This window comes from Schistocerca cancellata, chromosome 5 (genome assembly GCF_023864275.1).
Source record: "Schistocerca cancellata isolate TAMUIC-IGC-003103 chromosome 5, iqSchCanc2.1, whole genome shotgun sequence".
Classification (NCBI taxonomy): Eukaryota; Metazoa; Arthropoda; class Insecta; order Orthoptera; family Acrididae; genus Schistocerca; species Schistocerca cancellata.
The window spans coordinates 370170269-370191882 of NC_064630.1; the positions used below are offsets into that span (position 1 = coordinate 370170269).

The 21614-nt window shown below is 42.4% G+C and overlaps 1 protein-coding gene across 4 annotated transcripts in view; it reads right to left on the reverse strand.

Moving 5' to 3' along the window:
* The window catches only part of LOC126187624 (guanylate kinase), a 53871-nt gene that overhangs the window by 2268 nt on the left and 29989 nt on the right, over positions 1-21614 (reverse strand). For all 4 annotated transcript variants that reach the window (XM_049928818.1, XM_049928819.1, XM_049928821.1 and 1 more), the window contains 2 exons: positions 15697-15920; positions 12853-12963 (listed from right to left, as the gene is read on the reverse strand). In XM_049928818.1, the coding sequence (XP_049784775.1) occupies positions 12853-12963; positions 15697-15920 (335 nt within the window). The remainder of the gene's footprint in view (positions 1-12852; positions 12964-15696; positions 15921-21614) is intronic.

The window sequence follows — 21614 nt, forward strand, 5'->3', positions numbered from 1 at the left end:
CATGGTGCTACAGCTTCATGAATGTTACTATTGGAGAGTTGTATTTCATGGTGGATGTTCTCATGTAACTTGTCAGTGAGGCAGCATCTGTTAAATGTGGCAACAATGAAGTTCCATGAAGCTGACCCGAACTTATCGGAAGAAAGTGTGGCTGAGATAAAGACTTGATTATTGGTGTCACCCACAAAATCTCTTTGTGGTTTATTGTAGGAATCTGGAACTATCACCTAGAATATGTCACAGTGCTGCTAAGACAGCAGGCCTGTATCCCTACATATTTACAGTTGTTTATGAACTAATACAGACTGATCATGATAAATGCCTAACATACTGCCATTTGTTTCGCGATTTGTCACTGAAAGACCAGGAATACTGCAGTCATCATGGTATGGTGATGAAGTGTAGTTTCACTTGTCAGGATACTTGAATTCTCAGGGGTAGTGACAACCAGGCATTAAGCTATTGAGGAACACCTTTATTCACAGAAGATGCCCGTCTTCTGTGCATTACCACAGCAACGCAATGTTGGGTCAGTTTTTTTTTTTACACTACTGTCACCAGTGGAGTATACAAAGTACTGTTTCCTGAATTCGTGAACCAGCTGGATGACAAAAAACTGACACTCGGCTGGCACCAATAAGATGGGACAATAGGTCATGCATCTAAAGTGAGTAAGACTTTGGTGGAATCATTTTACGCAGACAGAGTAATTTCCAAAAGTTTATGGCTCCCAGGGTCATCTGACATGATGTCCGCTGATTTTTTTCTCTGGGCTCACCTTACGAGACAGGCGAAATACCCTCAGAATTCAAGAAGAATGTAATAATTCCAATTCCAAAGAAAGGTGTGAAAATTACCTAGCTATTAGTTTAATAAATCATGGTTGCAAAATACTAAACTGAATTCTTTACAGAAGAATGGAATAACTGGTAGAAACACAGAAGAATGGAAAAACTGGTGCAAACTGATCTCTTGGAAGATCAGTTTGAATTTTGAGAAATGTAGGAACATGCACAGCAATACTGACTCTACAACTTACCTTAGAAGATACGTTAAGGAAAGGCAAACCTATGTTTCTAGCATTTGTAGACCTACAGAAAGCTTTTGACAATGCGGACTCTGTTTGGAATTGTGAAGACAGCAGGAATAAAATATAGGGAATGAAAGGTTATTTACAACTTTTACAGAAACCAGATGGCAATTGAGGGGCCATGAAACAGAAGCAGTGGCCGAGAAGGGAGTGAGACAGCGTTGTAGCCTATCCCCAATTTTATTCAATCTGTACACTGAGCAAGCAGTAAAGGTAAAAAAAGAAAAATTTGGAGTAGGAATTAAAGTCCTGGAAGAAGAAATAAAAACTATGAGGTTTGCCGACAATAATGTCAGAGAAATCAAAGGACGTCAAAGTGCAGTTGAATGGAATGGACAGTGTCTTGAAAGGAGGATGTAAGATTCACAGAAAAAAAAAGGATAATGGAATGTAGTCAAATTAAATCAGATGATGCTGAGGAAATTAGATTAAGAAAGGAGACACTGTAATACTTTAAGTAGTAGATGAGTTTTGCTATTTGGATAGCAAAGTAACTGATAAACGCTGAAGTATCAAAAGGATCTGGATGCCTAGCTGAAAATGACTTACAAGTTCGTGGCGTCCTCCATCAGAAATGATGGAATTCAATATTGTGTTGGCCCACCCTTAATCTTGATGGCAGCTTCCACTCTGTTCAGTCAGGTTCTGGAAGATCTGGCATGAAATCGGCATTCCAAAACACCCAAAAGGTGTTCTATACGATTCAGGTCAGGGGCCTGTGCAGACCAGTCTATTAAAGGGATGTTATTGTCGTTTAACTACTCTGCCACAGGCCATGCATTATGAACAGGTGCTCAATCGCATTGAAAGTTGCAATCGTCATCCCTGAATTGCTCTTCAACAGTGGGAAGCAAGAAGGTGCTTAAAACATCAATATAGGCCTATGGTGTGATGGTGCCACACAAAACAACAAGGGGTGCAAGCCTCCTCCATGAAAAACACAACCACACAACAACAACACTGCCTCTGAATTTAATGTTGGCACTACAGCCTCTGAATTTTACTGTTGGCACTACATGTGCTGGGAGATGTTCACTGGGGCATTCACCATACCTACACCATACCATCAGATCACCACATTGTGTACCGTGATTCGTCACTCCACACAACGTTTTTCCACTGTTCAATCGTCCAATATTTATGCTCCTTACAACAAGCGAGACACGGTTTGGCATTTACCGATGCGATGTGTGGCTTATGAGCAGCCTCTTGAGCATGAAATCCAAGTTTCCTCACCTCCCACTTAACTGTCACAGGATTTGCAGTGGATCCTGATGCAGTCTGGAATTCCTGTGTGATGGTCTGGATAGATGTCTGCCTATTACACATTACGACCCCCTTCAACTGTCGGTGGTCTCTGTGAGTCAACAGACAAGGTCAGCCTGTACGCTTTTGTGCTGTATGTGTCCCTTCACGTTTCCACTTCACTATATAATCGGAAACAGTGGACCTAGTAATGTTTAGGAGTGTGGAAATCTTGCGTAGAGATGTATGACACAAGTGACACCCAATCACCTGACCACGTTTGAAGTCCACGAGTTCCTCAGAGCATACCATTCTCCTCTCTCATGATGTCTAATGACTACCAAGGTCGCTGATATGGAGTACCTGGCAGTAGATGGCTGCACAATGCACCTAATATGAAAAACTTATGTTTTTGACGGTGTCCAGATACTTTTGATCATGTAGTGTATAAAATGCAGGGCAATGGCAAGCAAAGCACTTCTGAAGAAGAGAAATTTGTTAACACTGAATATAGACATAAGTATTAAGAAGGCTTTTCTGAAGGTATTTTCCAGGAGTGTAGCCACATGTGGAAGTGAAGCTTGGATGGTAAACAGTTTAAACAAGAAGAGGATAGAAGCTTTTGAAATGTGGTGCTACAGATGAATGCCGGAGATTAGATGGGTCGATCACATAACTAATGAGGTGGTACTGAATAGAATTGGGGAGATAAAAAACTTGTGGCACAGCCGGACTGAAAGAAGGGATTGGTTGATAGGACACATCTGAGGCATCAAGGGATCACTGATTTAGTGCTGGAGGGAAGTGTGTGGGGTAAAAATCTGCTTACTGAAGACAGTATTCATATTCAGAAGGATGTAGATTGCAGTAGTTATCTGCAGATGAAGAGGCTTGCACAGGATAGGACAGCATACAGAGCTGCATCAAACCGGTCTTTGGACTGAAGACCACAACACCACTTTTAGAGATAATGTGTACAAGAACAAACCACACACCATCAATGAGTTACATGAGAAAATGCCTCATGAAATACAATAGTCTGGTGGTGACAATCACGAACTTGTAGTGCCTGCTATGTTGAACATTGTATACAGGTGAGGGGAGGCCACTTCAAGCATATCTTATAATGTACCTTCATTTCTCAAAAATAAAGGTACATCATGGACAAATTTGGTTTAATATCTTGTTTTATTAAGATTATTATACAGTTTACCTGGAACCCCTTATGAATGGGACACCCCGTATTACCTCAACAGTATTTTCATACAAATATTTACACAACTAATATCACAAGTGCAACGTGTTAATGAATGTAAGCGTATGGTAGCAAAAAATATTTTCATGCCTCTGCTCCTGTATAATCAGTTCACAGTGGAGAAGTCATCTGAAAACATAAAAGCAGAACTGTGATGAATTTTAACCCACTGACCAATGACTTCATGCTGTCTCAGGCAGGTCGATTTGTTCAGAAAGTTTTATTCTGAATTAACTCGTGTGTGTGTGTGTGTGTGTGTGTGTGTGTGTGTGTGTGTGTGTGTGGTGTGCATGTACACTTTTTTCATTTCTTGCAATGCACTGATCATTATTTTGTCTGCAGTTCATTTTAGTGCCATATACAGCATATAGATGTCTGTATCACTTTCTGAGCAATTTACAAAGCTCTCGTTTGCTACTGACTAGATGGGCCTGTTTTGATTGTACCATTACTTCATTTGCTGAAGTGGTGGAAAACATGTTGGCATTGCAAGTGTGTGACTGTCATACCTGGCCTGTTCCCTGCTACAAATGAGTGTTGTGACTGTGTTCCTGTGTGCAGCTAAGAGGTGGACAGTGAAGTAAGTTGGGACAGTGAATCTGATGTCTTGCTTCTTAGTCTGGCAGTAATTTGTCATTGTACAGTGAAACTGAGAATGATTCCAAGAATGAGTTAACTTTAGAATGTGTCAGAATATGGTATGATGTTGATCTTCACCTCTGTGATTTCCATCCACTGTCATTGCTCACATCAATGTAACCTGTGATGGAAATGTCTTGAGCATATTTGAACGCTTTTTTATAACACTTTCTTGAATGTGATCACTAGACAAGACTTTTGGTGTGCAAGTGGTTATGTTTTTCTCCCTTTGTCATAATCAAGAACTGCATATATTTTTGCAACAGGATATTTCAGTGTGTGCACAAAATAGGAATTGGAACATACCAGCCAAAGAGAGTGTCTGTTTCATGTTCCGGTTAAAGTTCCATCTGCCAAATACCTTAATGATTTCTTGGGTCACATGTATGGTTTCTATACCTTTGTTTATTATGATTAAATAGTTATCAATGATATTTTCTAAAATATGGATCATGTGTTGGCAACAAAACTTAGGATGGGTATCTGGAGCATATGTAATAATCTTATTGGTTGAAAGTAGTCAATCAGAAACAACATGATGTTTATGATGCCTTTGGTGGAGAAAATGCCAAACCTTGAAGAAACAAACACATGTGGCACCCCTACTGGAATAAGCATGAACTTGAAGAGCTTGTCATTGTTGCAGAGAGATGCAAATTTACAAAACAAAATATTTATGATTCGCCTCCAGTCCAACAACTTTACGCTTACAAAGATCCTCATCTGCTGTATTAACTAACTTTATTCCAAATGGAACAGATTTCATATTACAGATTTTTGTAGGCAATTGCCTATAGCTGTTAACTAATTTGGAAAAAAGTTACTTTTGCCATCAACTGTAACATTTTATGTTTATTCTCTACCAGTTTCGGTTGTTACAATCACCTTCATGAAGAAAAACATTATGATCAATGGGTCAACCAAACAATTCCGTCATATAAGGACCATACAAATGCAGAACACACATAATTGCCATATTAATCTGTCTTAACACACTCCATATAAACATGCTGTGCCTCGGCAGTGAAACTGCACTACTGTAATTGTGCATAGGAGCAGTGTTTTTATATGGACTGTCTTAAGCCAGACTATTATGACAGTTATATATGCTCTATATTTGTATGGTTCATATATTACAGAAATGTATGGTTGATCCATTGATGTTCAAGGTTTTTCTCCTTGAAGATTGTTGTAACACTCAAAAGGGTAGAGAATAAACAAAAACTTGTACAGCTGATAGGAAAAATATGCTTTTTCCAGATTTCATATGGTCCAGAAATTACAAAATTAGGAAGCACTTTAGTCATAATTCTAATACTGTCTTTATTACATTACACATATTTTTCAGTGGTTATTGGCATTAAAAATGATATGTTAATGAAAATGATAATTGTGTCTTAACTATTAAATTTTTTTCAGGGGTTAACTTTCATAAGTTGGAAAATATGAGAAGACTGAATGCGAGGATTGAGAAAATAGGAGCAACTGTAAACACTACCATATTGTAGTTATTTAAAATGTCATGACAGACAAATGGAAACTATCCTTACAAAGTCAATGAACAAAATTTCAAGAACTGGCTTCAAATGATGGATTTAGGAATATGAAACAACTCTCTACATATTGCTTCCACAGGAGGAGGAAATCAGATTAATTACAGAACACACAGAGGCAGTTAAACAACCATTTTTCCCATGATCAGTATGTGAATGGAACTGAAAGAAGCCCTAATAATTAGTAAAATAAGAAGTACAGTACACTCTGCCATGCTTTTCTCAGCAGTTTGCAGAGTTTGGACACAGATCTAGGTTTTCAGTCCTATGGTTGCCTCAATGACTGGCAAAGTAGCATGAAATCATAAACACAGATGGGAGTGCAAAAAAACTATCATGACAGCTTGATCTGCAGTGTAGCCCTAGGCTTATGTTACGGTGGATGCAATAGTCTGATTGTGAACTGGCAAAGCCAACCAATGTTATAGTGAAAAACCTTCCTGTGGTGACAGATTGCTCTATAGCATAGCCTAGGTTAGGTTTGAATGGAACAGTTTGGTTGTGAGATGGTGAAGCCAATGAATGTAAAAGCAAAAAACCTCTTTTTGGTGACAGACTGAGTTGTAGCATAGCCTGAGGTATAGATTAGGTTGGAATGCAACAGTGGCTAGAAATTGGTGACTGGAGATTGAGGACAGACTGTGTTGGTCTCTTCTCCTGCACCCAGTTCATAACATTAGTTCTTGGCCTCTGCCATAACTATTTTAAAATGTGCTAAATTGTAAGAGTATAGTAGAACTTGCTATTGTACACATATACACTATGTGTATCAAAAGTATCCAGACACCCTCAAAAACATATGTTTTTCTTGTTAGGTGCATTGTGCTGCCATCTACTGCCAGGTTCTCTATATCAGCGGCCTCAGTAGTCATTAGACATCATGAGAGAGCAGAATGGGGTGCTCTGCAGAACTCACAGACCTCGAATGTGGTCAGGTGATTTGGTGTCACTTGTGTCATACGTCTGTATGCGAGATTTCCACACTCCTAAACATCCCTAGGTCCACTGTTTCTGATATGATAGTGAAGTGAAAATGTCAAGGGACATGTACAACACAAAAGCGTACAGGCTGACCTCATTTTTTGTTGACTGGCACAATAGTGCCGGAAGTTGAAGGGGGTCGTAATGTGTAATAGGCAGACCATCAGATAGGGATTCCAAACTGCATCCGGATCCACTGCAAGTACTATGACAGTTAGGTGGGAGGTGAGAAAACTTGGATTTCATGGTTGAGCAGCTGCTCATCAGCCACACATCATGCCAGTAAATGCCAAACGATGCCTCGTTTGGTGTAAGGAGTGTAAACATTGGATGACTGAGCAGTGGAAAAATGTTGTGTGGAGTGACAAATCACAGTATGCAGTGTGACAATCCGGATGCAGGATGTGGGTATGGAAAATGCCCAGTGAACGTCATCTCCAAGCGTGTGTAGTGCCAACAGTAAAATTCAGAGATGCTGGAATTATGGTGTGGTGTGGTCATGTTTTTCATGGAGGGGGCTTGCACCACTTGTTGTTTCACATGGCCCTATCACAGTACAGGCCTACAATGATGTTTTAAGCACCTTCTTGCTTCCCACTGTTGAAGAGAATTTCGGGGATGGCGATTGCACCTTTCAACATGATCGATTTCATAATCGTATCAGATAGGGTTGATAGAAGAGATAGAGAAGATCCAACGGAGAGCGGCGCGCTTCGTTACAGGATCATTTAGTAATCGCAAAAGCGTTACGGAGATGATAGATAAACTCCAGTGGAAGACTCTGCAGGAGAGACGCTCAGTAGCTCGGTACGGGCTTTTGTCAAAGTTTCGAGAACATACCTTCACCGAAGAGTCAAGCAGTATATTGCTCCCTCCTACGTATATCTCGCGAAGAGACCATGAGGATAAAATCAGAGAGATTAGAGCCCACACAGAGGCATACCGACAATCCTTCTTTCCACGAACAATACGAGACTGGAATAGAAGGGAGAACCGATAGAGGTACTGAAGGTACCCTCCGCCACACACCGTCAGGTGGCTTGCGGAGTATGGATGTAGGGAAAAAAAAAAAATTGCACAGCCTGTGGCAGAATGGTTACACAACTATAATATCCTTGTAATGAACTGACCTGCACAGAGTCCTGACCTGGATCCTATTGAACACCTTTGGGAATTTTGGAATGCCAACTTCGTGCCGGTCCTCAAAGAATGGTATCGATACCTCTCCTCAGTGCAGCATTCTGTGAAGAATGGGTTGCCATTCCCCAAGAAACCTTCAAGCACCTGACTGAGCAGAGTAGTAGCTATCATCAAGGCTAAGGGTGGGCCAACACCATATTGAATTCCAGCATTATCGCTGAAGGGCACCACGAACTTGTAAGTCATTTTCAGCAAGATGTCCGAATACTTCTGATCACATAGTGTATCTACACATTTTGTATAGAGTGATGTTAATGGAAAAACAACTGACTGAAATTGTAGCAATTTGTGCTACTGTAGTTTACCAGCTTTGTATATTATTTATTTGATAAATAATCATATAAATCCATGATTTATAAAAGTAAATGAATTCCTTAGGTAGTTGGAAGACATGCACAATGCTGCAAACCAAGAAGTTTACAAAAATAAACTGATGACTTTAGAAACAGTGTCCAAATCCATGCAAATTATAAAAATGTATATCTTTATGTATGTTCTGCATCTCCTCCTAAACTACTGGACCAATTTCAACCAAACTTGATATACATAAACGTTATTATTGGGCAACAGGACCTGAGGGGGTAAAAAGTGTCTGCATATCATAGTTCAGTAGATATGATGTCATAAATAATGGGATGCATGAAAAACTGCACATTGTGCATGACATTTAAGTTTTTATTATTTAATTATTAAATTACGGCAAGCATAACAATGTTTACCAAAGAATTTGTTATACAAGAGACTGTAGCTATCTAAAAAGGGCAACAATTGTATGTCAAAAAACACAAACACTGCCTTAAAGAAAAGATTGACACACTGCAAAAGCAGTTGGCATGGCTATTAGGAAACAAGAACAATGCCCAGGCACAGTACAGGAGACAATGGTGGACCAAAACAGAATGACCCAATATGTTCATATCATTGGCATTTTGGTGAGAGGGCTAAGCGATATATGTCATCATGTATATACCGAAATGGCTTCACTGGTTGGCAATAGGCACGGCGGGCTGCAAAAACCAGCAAGAGAGCCTTATATAGAGAGGCGAGGGACACAACGAGGTGAGTTATCTAACGGGCTTATACCAACACCATCACAAAGTCAAATAGTTACTACCTCACTGATTCTGTCTGGATCAGATGTGAGCACAATGTCAGTCGGTGAATATAGAGATGCAGCTGCAACCTCACCATATGCCTAAGAGCAGCAATTAATTTACAAATATTGATGTACAGAAGTAATGAAGTGGAGATAGACATACGGTTTTGTAAGATTATACATGGCAGTTTGTGCTCACTAAGGTGGCAGAGCACATATTGGGAGCAGACTTTCTTAATCAGAAGAGGACTGAGATCAGTTTCAGCACTGCTTGTATCAGGAGGGGTGGAGAAGTCATCACAGGTTTCCTAGACCGAAACACTATAAATACCATGCCTACAAACACTGTTAGGTGGTGCGGAAGGATAGTAGTATACAAGGAATGTCACATGAAATGGTGTATGTGGGTCGTTCAATAAGTAATACCCAACATTTTTTTTCTCAGAACATGTTTATTGTTAAGAGTCAGAATTTGGTGACAATATACATCAACATGTCTTGTCCATGTCCTATTTTTCTATGCAGTCTCCAACACGTTCTATGGCCCTACGCCAACATTGTGGAAGAGCATGTATTCCCTGCTGGTAAAAGCTCTTGTCCTGGGTGCACCAATTTGTGCCAGTAACATGCATGACTGACACTCTCGTCTTCCCTGTAGAGAATCTTTAAGCAGCCCTACGAGATGGAAATTTGAGGGTGCCAGGGTGGATGAGGCAATGATGTCCTACCCAATTTGGTGATATGCTCCCGAGTTCTCAGACATTTGTGTTCATGCATTATCATGTTGGAGCAAGATTTCTGCTGGATTCTTGTCCAATCCAACATGTCGGAAACGGTTCCTGAGTTTATTCAGAGTCTTCACGCATGCCTCTGAATTGATGGTTGACCCTCTTGGCATCACATCCATGAAAATGACACCATCACAATCCCAAAAGGCTGTCACCATGACTTTTCCAGCAGAGGGAGTTGTCTTGAATTTCTTCTTTTGTGGTGAATGAGAATGGTACCACTCCATGGACTGGCTTTTTGTTTTTGGCACAGAGTGGTGTACCCAGCTTTTGTCCCCCGTAATGATCCGTGACAGAAAGGCCTCTCTGTCGGTCTCAAAACGCTCCAACAATTCATATGAAATGGCCTTTCTTTGAATCTTGTGGTCCACTGTGAGCATTCGTGGAACCCTTCATGAGCATCTCTTTGAATCTCCAAGAGTCTTGATCATTGCAGACGCACTTCCAATGCTGACCGACAACTGTAGAGCCAATTGTCAAGTTGTGATGCACCAGTCAGCATGAATAATGGCATCCACATGATCCAGAATGCCTGGAGCAGTGGCTGTGACAGGACATCCCAAGTGTGGATAATCACAGAGCTCTGCTTCTGCATTTCATGAGGCTGTAACTTTCTTTACCCATCGCCCAACTGTACTCTTATCAACTGCAGCATCGCCATACACTGCACACAAATGTTTACGGATATTCACCATGGTTTCTTTTTCTGCACACAAGAATTCAATAACTGCATGCTGCCTGTAACGTGAGTCATATGTAGATGCCATTTTGACACTGCACTATGGCCCTGCCATCTGCCAGAGTGGTTCAAAACTTCACTGGCGCACAGAACATACATCAGATGTGAAGTACCAACAAGGACGTTTGTCTACGTATATTAATGACTTTTTTTTTTTAAAAAAATGTGGGGCATTACTTATTGAATGACCCTTGTATTATATTAGGCCCACACTGGGGCAACCCGTCTCACAGTGGTCGAGAAGGTTAGTGCTTCAGCATTTTGTGTTGGTAAAGGCAGTGTGTCACAAAAAGCTGTGAATGGGCATGATATGAAGATCTGATAGCCTGTGGGTGTCACAGTTACATCTTGTTAGAAAGAAAGATGGCACATGGAGGTCCTGCACAGTTACCAAGCATTAAATGCCCGCAAGAGCACAGACTGCTACCCAGTACCAAATATCGAGGACTTTACTAATGTACTGACAGGAATAACTATTTTCAGTGTGATTGACTGCAAAAGGGCATAAAAGTGGATACCATAGCAGAATATGACATACCAAAGACCACAGTAATAACACCATTGCGATTGTTGGAATATTTACGAATGCTGTTCAGGTTGAAAAATACAGTGTAGATGGGAGGTGGTAGGAGACTGGAAAGATAAGGCATGGGAGATTTGTTTTTTGTACACGGATGGGAGGATAATTATGGTCAGTGAAGGCTTCAGTGAGACCCTCAGTATATTTAGAGAAGGACTGCTCGTCACTGCAGATGTGACATCCACGAGTGGCTAGGCTGTACAGAAAGGACTTCTTGGTATGGAATGGGTGGCAACTGTCGAAGTGGAGGTATTGCTGGTGGTTAGTAGGTTTGATATAGATGGAGGTACTGATGTAGTCATCTCTGAGGTGGAAGTCAACATCTAGGAAGGTGGCTTGTTGGGTTGAATAGGACCAGGTAAAGCAAATGGGGGAGAAGTTGTTGAGGTTCTGGAGGAATGTGAATAAGGTGTCCTCACCTTCAATCCAGATAGCAAACATGTCATCAATGAATCTGAACCAGGTGAGGGGTTTAGGATTCTGGGTTTTTAGGAAGGATTCCTCTAGATGGCCCATACATCCCCCTACCACCACCTACTCCAGTCCGGTCACTAACATCACCTATCCCATGAAAGGCAGGGCTACCTGTGAAACCAGTCATGTGACTTAAAAGCTAAGCTGCAACCACTGTGTTGCATTCTATGTAGGCATGACAACCAACAAGCTGTCTGTCCACATGAATGGCCACTGACAAACTGTGGCCAAAAAACAAGTGGACCACCCTGTTGCTGAACACGCTGCCAAACATGATACCCCTCATCTCAATGACTGCTTCACAGCCTGTGCCATATGGATCCTTCCCACAACACCAGCTTTTCTGAATTGTGCAAGTGGGAACTTTCCCTGCAATACATCCTATGTTCCCGTAACAAAAAAAAAAAAAAAAAAATGGTTCAAATGGCTCTGAGCACTATGGGACTTAACATCTATGGTCATCAGTCCCCTAGAACTTAGAACTACTTAAACCTAACTTTAAACCTAACTAACCTGAGGACAGCACACAACACCCGGCCATCACGTCCCGTAACCCTCCTGGCCTCAACCTTCATTAGTCGCTGTCCTCACCCATCCAGCCCCCTCCCTGTTCCTATTCCAGCACTACACAGCCATCATTTCACCACCACATCCAGTCTTTTAATTTATTTTTATTTCTATTTCTCTCCTTTCCGCTACTTACCCCCCCCCCCCCCCTCCCTGCACCGTCTCTCCTGCCCTCCATCTAAATTGCAAGACTTCACTCTCCACCACTCCTACCATATTATCCCTCCCCCTCTGCATCCCAGCCTCCTCCTCACACCCACCCAGTTGCCACTCCCATCATGCATTGGTGCTGCTGCTCACAGTGTAGTTTCAGCTCTCTGAGGCTGCAGATGTGTGTGCAAGTTGCGTTTGCATATGTGTGTGTGTGTGTGTGTGTGTGTGTGTCTACTGCTAACAAAGGCCTTAATGACCGAAAGCTATGAGTGTGTGAATCTTTTTATTGTGACCATCACGGCTCAGCATCTCCGCTATATGGTGAGTTGCAACTTTCCTTCACTGGTATTGTTACATTCCATCCTGGATTTTCCATTGTTTGATTCTTGTCCATGAAGTATCATTTTTCTCATCACCACCACCACCATAGTCATTCTTTAAATCTAAACAAAAATGTGTAGCCACACAATGCATTAAGATATAACTACTAACCTATGTCTTTACATCTTTGCAGTTCTTTCAATACAAATTCTCGAAGCTCAGAATAGGCCTTCTCCAGTATATCATTGACAATTATAATATCAAAATTGCCCGGCGTTTCACCTGAAAAATATTTTTAAATAAATATTAAATTCAGTTAAGTGCTAACTGCAAAATGTAGCTGCACATTGTAACTTAATCAGTGAGTTATGTGAATATACATATATTAGAACAACTTCCGCATTCCATGATTCTTAATGCAGACAAGAATCATCCATAGTGTTCGATCAAAATTACACCAATCAGAACAAAATTAATAATTTCTTAAAATACAATTATCTTGAACTATGAACTAATGTAGCAATAAACTGAACATTCTAAAAGTAGTTTCCAAAAAATGTAAATGTCAAAAACAGCAAAGTTGTAAGACCCAATTTTCTAAATTAATTATTGACTAAATTTGGGTTCCACAAACCCATTTTCAAATCATCCAAACAGATAAAATGGTATATCTCATAATACCATGTAAACCATGTTCATATAGAACATACACTTATACTGGTCAAATTTTTCAATGAACATTGGCTGGAAAAAGGTCTGCCAACTTGGCAGGTAGTACTATTGCATATGTTCATGTCTTTTTCCGCACATGTGCAGGTTTGTCCTGCCAATTTCATTAAAAAAATTTGACTTTGATGTAAGTGTATGTACAATCTTAACAAGGTTTGCATGCTATTACGGAATGTACCGTGTTGTATGCTTAGATTATTTAAAAATGGGTTCTGGGAAACTGAAACTAGTCATCTATTAAATAAAAAAAAAAAATAAATCTTGCAACTTTGGCTGTTCTCTACATCAAACTGGTTAACACAAGTTGCTATCCCATTATTAACCCAGCATACTGCAAATCCATCAAGGTGAAACAGTTCTGATTCTGTTTAAATCACACATATGTAGAGGGTGTAAAGAAACAACATGGTCAATTGGTAATATTTTCAGCAGGATGGTAGACTGATCACTTCCGAAGTAGTAATCCAATCTGACACATACTTTCATTGTATTGGTTTTGGTGTCTTAATATGAAGTTATGCAGCCTGTTAGCTACTAGTGTAAAATAACAGGACTTTAACTTTGCTGTGAATGTGCTACAGACAACAACAGGCTACAGTTCATAATTAAATGGTTAGTTTGTGTTGTGTATTTCAGCAGCAGTGTTGTTGATAGCATTATGAAATTACCACTATATAGGGATTGGAAAAAATTATGGAAATACTGTAAGAAATGCGTGCTTAAACATAAATGCAGTTGCTAGCCAAGCCTGCATGTTCTGCTGTTATATATGACCATGCGCAGCAGCTGTACAATGTCTCCAATAAGTTGCAAGAGTCAGTCATCATCAGAAGAGTGTTCTGTGTAGTTGGAGTGCATTATGTCAGAGCTAAGAGGATTCAGATGTGGTCAAATTATTGGGGCTTGTATGTGGGTGCTCCTGTAACCAAGCTAGTCAAAGTGTTTGGTGTTTCAAGAGACACCAATTGACGATTTAAATAGCATACAGGGAAAGTGGAAAAACATCATCTGTTAAGTCACAATGTGGACTAAAGTGCGTGTTGTGTGATCACTGATCGCTGAAGAGGATCATGATGAAAAATAAGGGGATGACAACTGCAAAAATCACTGCATAACTGAATGTTCCACTTACAAACCCTGTCTACATCTAAGCAATACGAAGGGAGGTCCAAAAGCAGGAAACTGCAGGTGCAGGGCGAGCCGGAATTTCCAAACCACTCATCAGTGACATAAATGCCTGTAATGGGAAAATGTGGTGTGGAAGCTATAAAATTTGGCCTGTGGATCAATGCAGGAATGTCATTTGGTTGGATGAGTCTTGTTTAACACTGTTTCTTACTTCTGGCCAAGATTATGTCCCAAGAGGAAAATATGGCGGGTGTTTGGTGACGATTTGGGCAGCCATATTGTGGCATTCCATAGACCCCATGGTTACTCTGCAAGGTCAAATTACTGCCAAGAATTGTGTGACAGTATTGGCTCATCAGGTCCATCCCATTGTACAACATTTATTGCCCAATGGACATACTGTATTTCAAGATGATAGGACTCCTGTTCACACAGCCTGCATTGTCCAGGACTGGTTTTGCATGCACGAGGAAGAACTGTTGCATCTCCCTTGGCCACCAGTTCCCAGATCTAAATATTTCTGAGCCTTTTGGTCTACTTTGGAGATAAGAGTACATGATCACTATCCACCACCATCATTATCATTATCTGAACTTGCCACTATTTTGCAGGAAGAATGGTATAAGATTCCCTTGAAACCATACAGGACCAGTATTTATCCCTTCTCAGATGACAGCCAGCTGTTTTGAATACAAACAGATTTGCTAAATCTTATTAGGCAATGTAATGTGTCGTGCATGTGGTGTTTCCACATTTTTGTTCACCCCCTCTATAAATACTGAAATGACTGATATGCTGCTTGCATATGGCAAAGTCGATGCAACAGCTGAGCTGAAATTGCACAACTGTATGGCTTGCCAACAAATGTACTCTGCATTCTTTAGTGTTGCAGCCACTGAGAGAAGACTAAGAAAAACTGAAAAGTCGCAACAAGTAAGTTCTGAATTTTCCACAGCTATATAAGTACAGTAAATATCTTCTTTCTCTCATCTTTCTTCTTCAACTTATGCACTGACAGACATCCTTGGGTTGTTACTTTTCATTTTGTACATCATATAAAAATACTTTCACTCTCTTTACTTTAGGAAAAACAAAGCAGTTCAAATTTCAAAACAATAACATCAACAATTATGAATGAGACATGGACTACTATAGTACCATATTCCAGTTCCGTAGCAGCAATGGTCAAGCGTCTCTGCAAGCTCTCCTCACTTTCAGTCCCTCGACCTCTTAGACGTTCTTCAAGTGTGCTCAAAGAAGGTGGTTTTATGAAGACATATAAAGGTTTTAAACTTGTTTGTTTTATTTGTTTCACACCTTGTATCTCTATATCAAGCACACATATCTTACCACTCTGGCTCACTTTTTCAACAGCTGCTTTGCTGCAAAACGAATAAACACATGTTATCAAATGCAATACGAGGGACAAACATCCATTCTGTGGTGAATACATTTAAAGTCAACTACACATTAAACACACATTCACATAAGTATAATCAATACAAGGTGTAAAGGCAACAACACACCATACAACTGAGGCACATAAACAAGATTGAAAATGTGATGTTTAAAGCTTTCCTGGCGTACTGATTGTTCCATAAAAACACGGGAGAACTGCCGGATATCAGTAACTTCCTGCCATGATATTTCGGCGCAGAGTTTTCTGGCCATCTTCAGGTGAATGCCATTGTAGTAGTACTGGCGAGTACACGCTGAGCTCTGCTATTTAAAGCCTTCTGAGGTGAGATTACGCATGCGCTGCTCAGCGTCGCGTTCATAACAGCTCCATGCGCTGCGCCTCGCGCCCTCCACTGTGAAAGCCTGGCGTATCGGTGTCAGGTCGATTTCCATATTTATGCAGATAACTACGTCGACTACGAAGTTTCTCTATAACAGGATTCCAAGCAGAGTTCAGCTGATAACCGCTATCTCGATTGATGAGAGTCTAGTTGTCAGACAATGTTATTTCCACAGATTCATTGATAATCGAGCTACAAAAGTTTGATGTATGGGCCAAAATTTTTGTGTCGTCGTAATTCATGGAATAGTCTGTGGAAATACAATGTTCGGCGATTGCGGACTTGGCGGATTGGAGAAGGCGAGTATGCCGTTGGTGTTCCACAATGCATTCCTGCACAGTTCGTGTTGTTTGCCCTATATATGATTTGCCACATTCACACGGAATTTTGTAAACACCTGGTTTACGCAGGCCCAGGTCGTCTTTAACGGATCCCACCAGTGATGAAATTTTGGAAGGAGGGCGAAAGATGACTCTCAATTGATACTTTCTCAATATTCTGCCTATCTGTGAAGAAATATTCCCAATAAATGGTAGATAAACAGTCGACCTGAAGGCCTCTTCCTCTTCCTTGTTCCGTCGTTTGTAGGTTTTCATCACTCTGTTCACTTGCCTAGGTGAAAAGCCATTCTTCAAAAATACTTTTTGCAGGTGTTCCAGTTCCGCTTGAAGACTGTCGGCGTCAGAGATAGTATGGGCACGGTGGACCAAGGTTTTGAGAACGCCCATTGTTTGTGCTGGATGGTGGCAACTAGTAGCTTGTAGATACAGGTCTGTATGAGTGGGCTTTCTGTACACCGAGTAACCAAGTGTGCCGTCACTCGTCCGTCGCACCAAGACGTCTAAAAATGGCAGACAACCATCTCTCTCTATCTCCATGGTAAACTTTATGTTTTCATGTATGGAGTTCATGTGACGTAAAAATTCTTGGAGACGGTCCAGACCATGAGGCCACACTATAAAAGTGTCGTCAACGTACCGCCAAAATACTGTCGGTTTAAAAGTGGCAGAGTCGAGTGCTATCTCCTCAAAATCCTCCATAAAAAGATTGGCCACCAGGGGAGACAAAGGACTCACAATTGGACGTAATGGCACATTTTCCTTGTGGATCTTGTGAGTAACATTGGAGCAGCCACCTACGACCTAGCAAAATTCTTGGCATCTTTGCTCAAACCAATGATAGGCAAGTGTGCACATCACATAAAGAATTCTGGTGATTTTATCAGTCGACTTCAGTCACTACAACTGCAAAGCAGTGATTTATTGGTCAGTTTTCATGTGGTTTCACTGTTCACAAAGGTGCCTCTGGTGGACTCACTACACCTCATTGACAATATGTTTGGTGCAGACATTACAGCGTTGTTTGAGCACACTCTTTCCTCTACATATTTTATATTTAACAACGAATCTTACGAACAATCTGATGGTGTCGCCATGGGGAGTCCTTAGTCTCCCCTGGTGGCCAATCTTTTCATGGAGGATTTTGAGGAGAGAGCACTCGACTCTGCCACTTTTAAACTGAGAGTATTTTGGCGGTACGTTGACAACACTTTTATAGTGTGGCCTCATGGTCTGGACCGTCTCCAAGAATTTTTATGTCACATGAACTCCATACATGAAAACATAAAGTTTACCATGGAGATAGAGAGAGATGGTTGTCTGCCATTTTTAGACATCTTGGTGCGACGGAAGAGTGACGGCACACTTGGTCACTCGGTGTACAGAAAGCCCACTCATACAGACCTGTATCTACAAGCTACTAGTTGCCACCATCCAGCACAAACAATGGGCGTTCTCAAAACCTTGGTCCACCGTGCCCATACTATCTCTGACGCCGACAGTCTTCAAGCGGAACTGGAACACCTGCAAAAAGTATTTTTGAAGAATGGCTTTTCACCTAGGCAAGTGAACAGAGTGATGAAAACCTACAAACGATGGAACAAGGAAGAGGAAGAGGCCTTCAGGTCGACTGTTTATCTACCATTTATTGGGAATATTTCTTCACAGATAGGCAGAATATTGAGAAAGTATCAAGTGAGAGTCATCTTTCGCCCTCCTTCCAAAATTTCATCACTGGTGGGATCCGTTAAAGACGACCTGGGCCTGCGTAAACCAGGTGTTTACAAAATTCCGTGTGAACGCGGCAAATCATATATAGGACAAACAACACGAACCGTGCAGGAACGCATTGTGGAACACCAATGGCATACTAGCCTTCTCCAATCCATCAAGTCCGCAATCGCCGAACATTGTATTTTCACAGACCATTCCATGAATTACAACGACACAAAAATTTTGGCCCATACATCAAACTTTTGGAGCTTGATTATCAATGAATCTGTGGGAATAACATTGTCTGACAATGAGACTCTCATCAATCGAGATAGCGGTTATCAGCTGAACTCTGCTTGGAATCCTGTTATAGAGAAACTTCGTAGTCGATGTAGTTATCTGCATAAATATGGAAACCGACCTGACACTGATACGCCAGGCTTTCACAGTGGAGGGCGCGAGGCACAGCGCACTGAGCCGTTATGAACGTGTTGCTGAGCAGCGCATGCGCAATCTCACCTCAGAAGGCTTTAAATAGCGGAGCTCAGCACGTACTCGCCAGTACTACTACAGTGGCATTCACCTGAAGATGGCCAGAAGACTCTGCGCCAAAATATCGTGGCAGGAAGTTACTGATATCCGGCAGTTCTCCCGTGTTTTTATGGAACAAGATTGAAAATGTTTCTAAACTTTCAGACAGTTTTCTTTTTCAAATCTAACTAATGCAGAAGAAACACACACGCACATGCCCCCCCCCCCCCCCGCTCTCTCTCTCTCGTGTGTATGTGTGGAGTGGAGGGGGGCACATGCATGTACACACAGTAAATAGTACAAGTTTCCATCAGCCTCACAAAGCCCTTTGTTAGAACTTCAAGTTTAACACATATATTTCAGAACGACACAACAACACATATAAGTCACAGAGTAAGTTGACAAGTAAGACATGTGTACACATTAGCATTCGAATGAGCACTGAGTCCCAGTCTAGCGGCCGCTGCTCGGCTGGCCGCTTAGGTGGCGCAGCTGCTGCATGGCTGGCAGACAGCGCCGTACGTAGAGGACGCGCGTAATTGCTCGGCGGCACTTTGAATGATCGGCGAGTCACAACACTTTTCCCCCCTTTGAAATTTTTGCACTGGTCTTGATGGAGGTGTCCTGGAGATGGCTAACGTCCATAGGCGTTGTTTGACTCGCTGTAAAGTCTCGAGGAGGAGGCTTCCCGTATGGATGGAAGTGTCCCCGATGATAACGGGTCGAGATGACAGGAGACGTAGGGGTCGAATCTGCTGGGGCCCCATGCACCAATCTGCCTGTTGCGGAAAGTCCAGTTGATATGACAGGAGACATGGGCGATGTGTCGGCGTCCGTTGGAGGAGGAGGTGAGTAGCTTTGCTCTGACAGAGGATGGTCCACCGGTTCCTGCAGGGGCACGTCTCCTGGTGGCATCCGTTCTGGTGCTGGCATTGCGATGACGGTGAGAGGGCTGCGTTGTGAGTATTGAGAGATGCCAAGATCCCGAGCGTCAGGTAGAGCCAAAGGTGGTGTGGTGGCATTCGGAACAGGCGTTGCTGGCACCCGAGGCTGAAGCTGGTCCGAATGACGCACTGCAACACCCGTGTCCATCTGGATTTCATACAGGCGTCTGCCACGGTGTCTTAAGATGTGGCCCGGGCTCCATTTTGGCTGCCTGCCATATCCCCGTACCCAGACGAGGTCGTCAGCGGTGAACCGGCCAAGTGAAGGCACCCACGGCCGTGAGGTGGGAGGCCGCAGAAGATGAAGTAGCGTGCGGGGCTGTAGGCCATGTAAGAGCTCAGCCGGGCTGTGGTCGCCCATGGGGATGAAACGGTAAGATACCAGAAACTGGAGAAGCGCATCATCAGCAGCAGAAGAAGTCAGAAGTTTCCGCATCTGAGCCTTAAATGTGCGGACCAGTCGTTCAGCCTCACCGTTGGATTGTGGATGGGACGGCTGGGCCGTGACATGCGTAATGCCGTGACAAGCATAAAAATCTGCAAATTCGGAAGAGGCAAATTGCAGACCATTATCAGTAACAAGAGTAGAGGGGAGGCCTTCCAAAGAAAAAATGCGGGCGAGAGCACTGGTGGTTGCCGCGGTGGTAGGTGACGTGCAACGGACAATGAAAGGAAAGTTAGAGTAGGCGTCAATTACGAGGATCCAATAAGTACCTAAAAAGGGTCCCACAAAGTCAGCATGAATGTGCTCCCAGGGCTTCTCAGGCGAAGGCCACGGTGACAAAGAGGACTTCGGAGCAGCGGCCTGTGATGCACAAGGGCTGCAGGCAGCGACCATGTGTGCTATTTCAGAGTCGATGTCAGGCCAGTACACATGACGGCGCGCCAGAGATTTTGTGTGAGACACACCCCAGTGCCCTTGGTGAAGGAGGCGCAAGACCGAAGCACACAAAGACGCAGGTACCACAACACGCGGCGAAGCATTGTCAGTGGAGAGGAGGATAACACCATCCCTAGCCGTGAGGCGGTAGCGCAAAGTGTAGTAGTTTCGCAACGGATCAGAAGTCTTAGCGGATGGGCGATCTGGCCAACCCTTCTGAATACAGCATAAAACCCGGGAGAGGGTAGGGTCAGAACCCGTAGCAGCCGCCAGCCTGTCTCCAGTGATGGGGAACCCGTCCACAACCCATTGCTCGGCAACATCCAGGTGGAAACACAAAAGTTCATCCCTATTGAATGCCTGATCAGGACCCATGGGAAGGCGAGACAGAGCATCAGCATTCACATGTTGAGCCATTGGCCGGAAATGAATCTCATAATTGAAACGGGACAAGTAAAGAGCCCAACGCTGGAGGCGGTGTGCAGCCTTGTCGGGAAGTGACGTTGATTGAAGAAACAAGGAAACAAGTGGTTTGTGATCTGTAACAAGATGGAATTTTGAGCCATAGAGAAAAACACCAAACTTATGAAGAGCATAAATGATGGCCAAAGCTTCTTTCTCAATTTGAGAATACTTTTGTTGGGCATCCGTGAGCGTTTTGGAGGCATAAGCAATGGGTTGTTCTGAACCGTCAGAAAAACGGTGCGCAAGGACTGCACCGACCCCGTATTGAGAGGTGTCTGTGGCAAGAACAAGATGTTGGCCAGGTCGATAAGTTGCCAGGCACGGGGCCTGTTTCAGCATAGTCTTCAACTTCTGGAAAGCCACTTCACATGACTCGGACCAGTGAAAAGGCACGTTTTTATGCAAC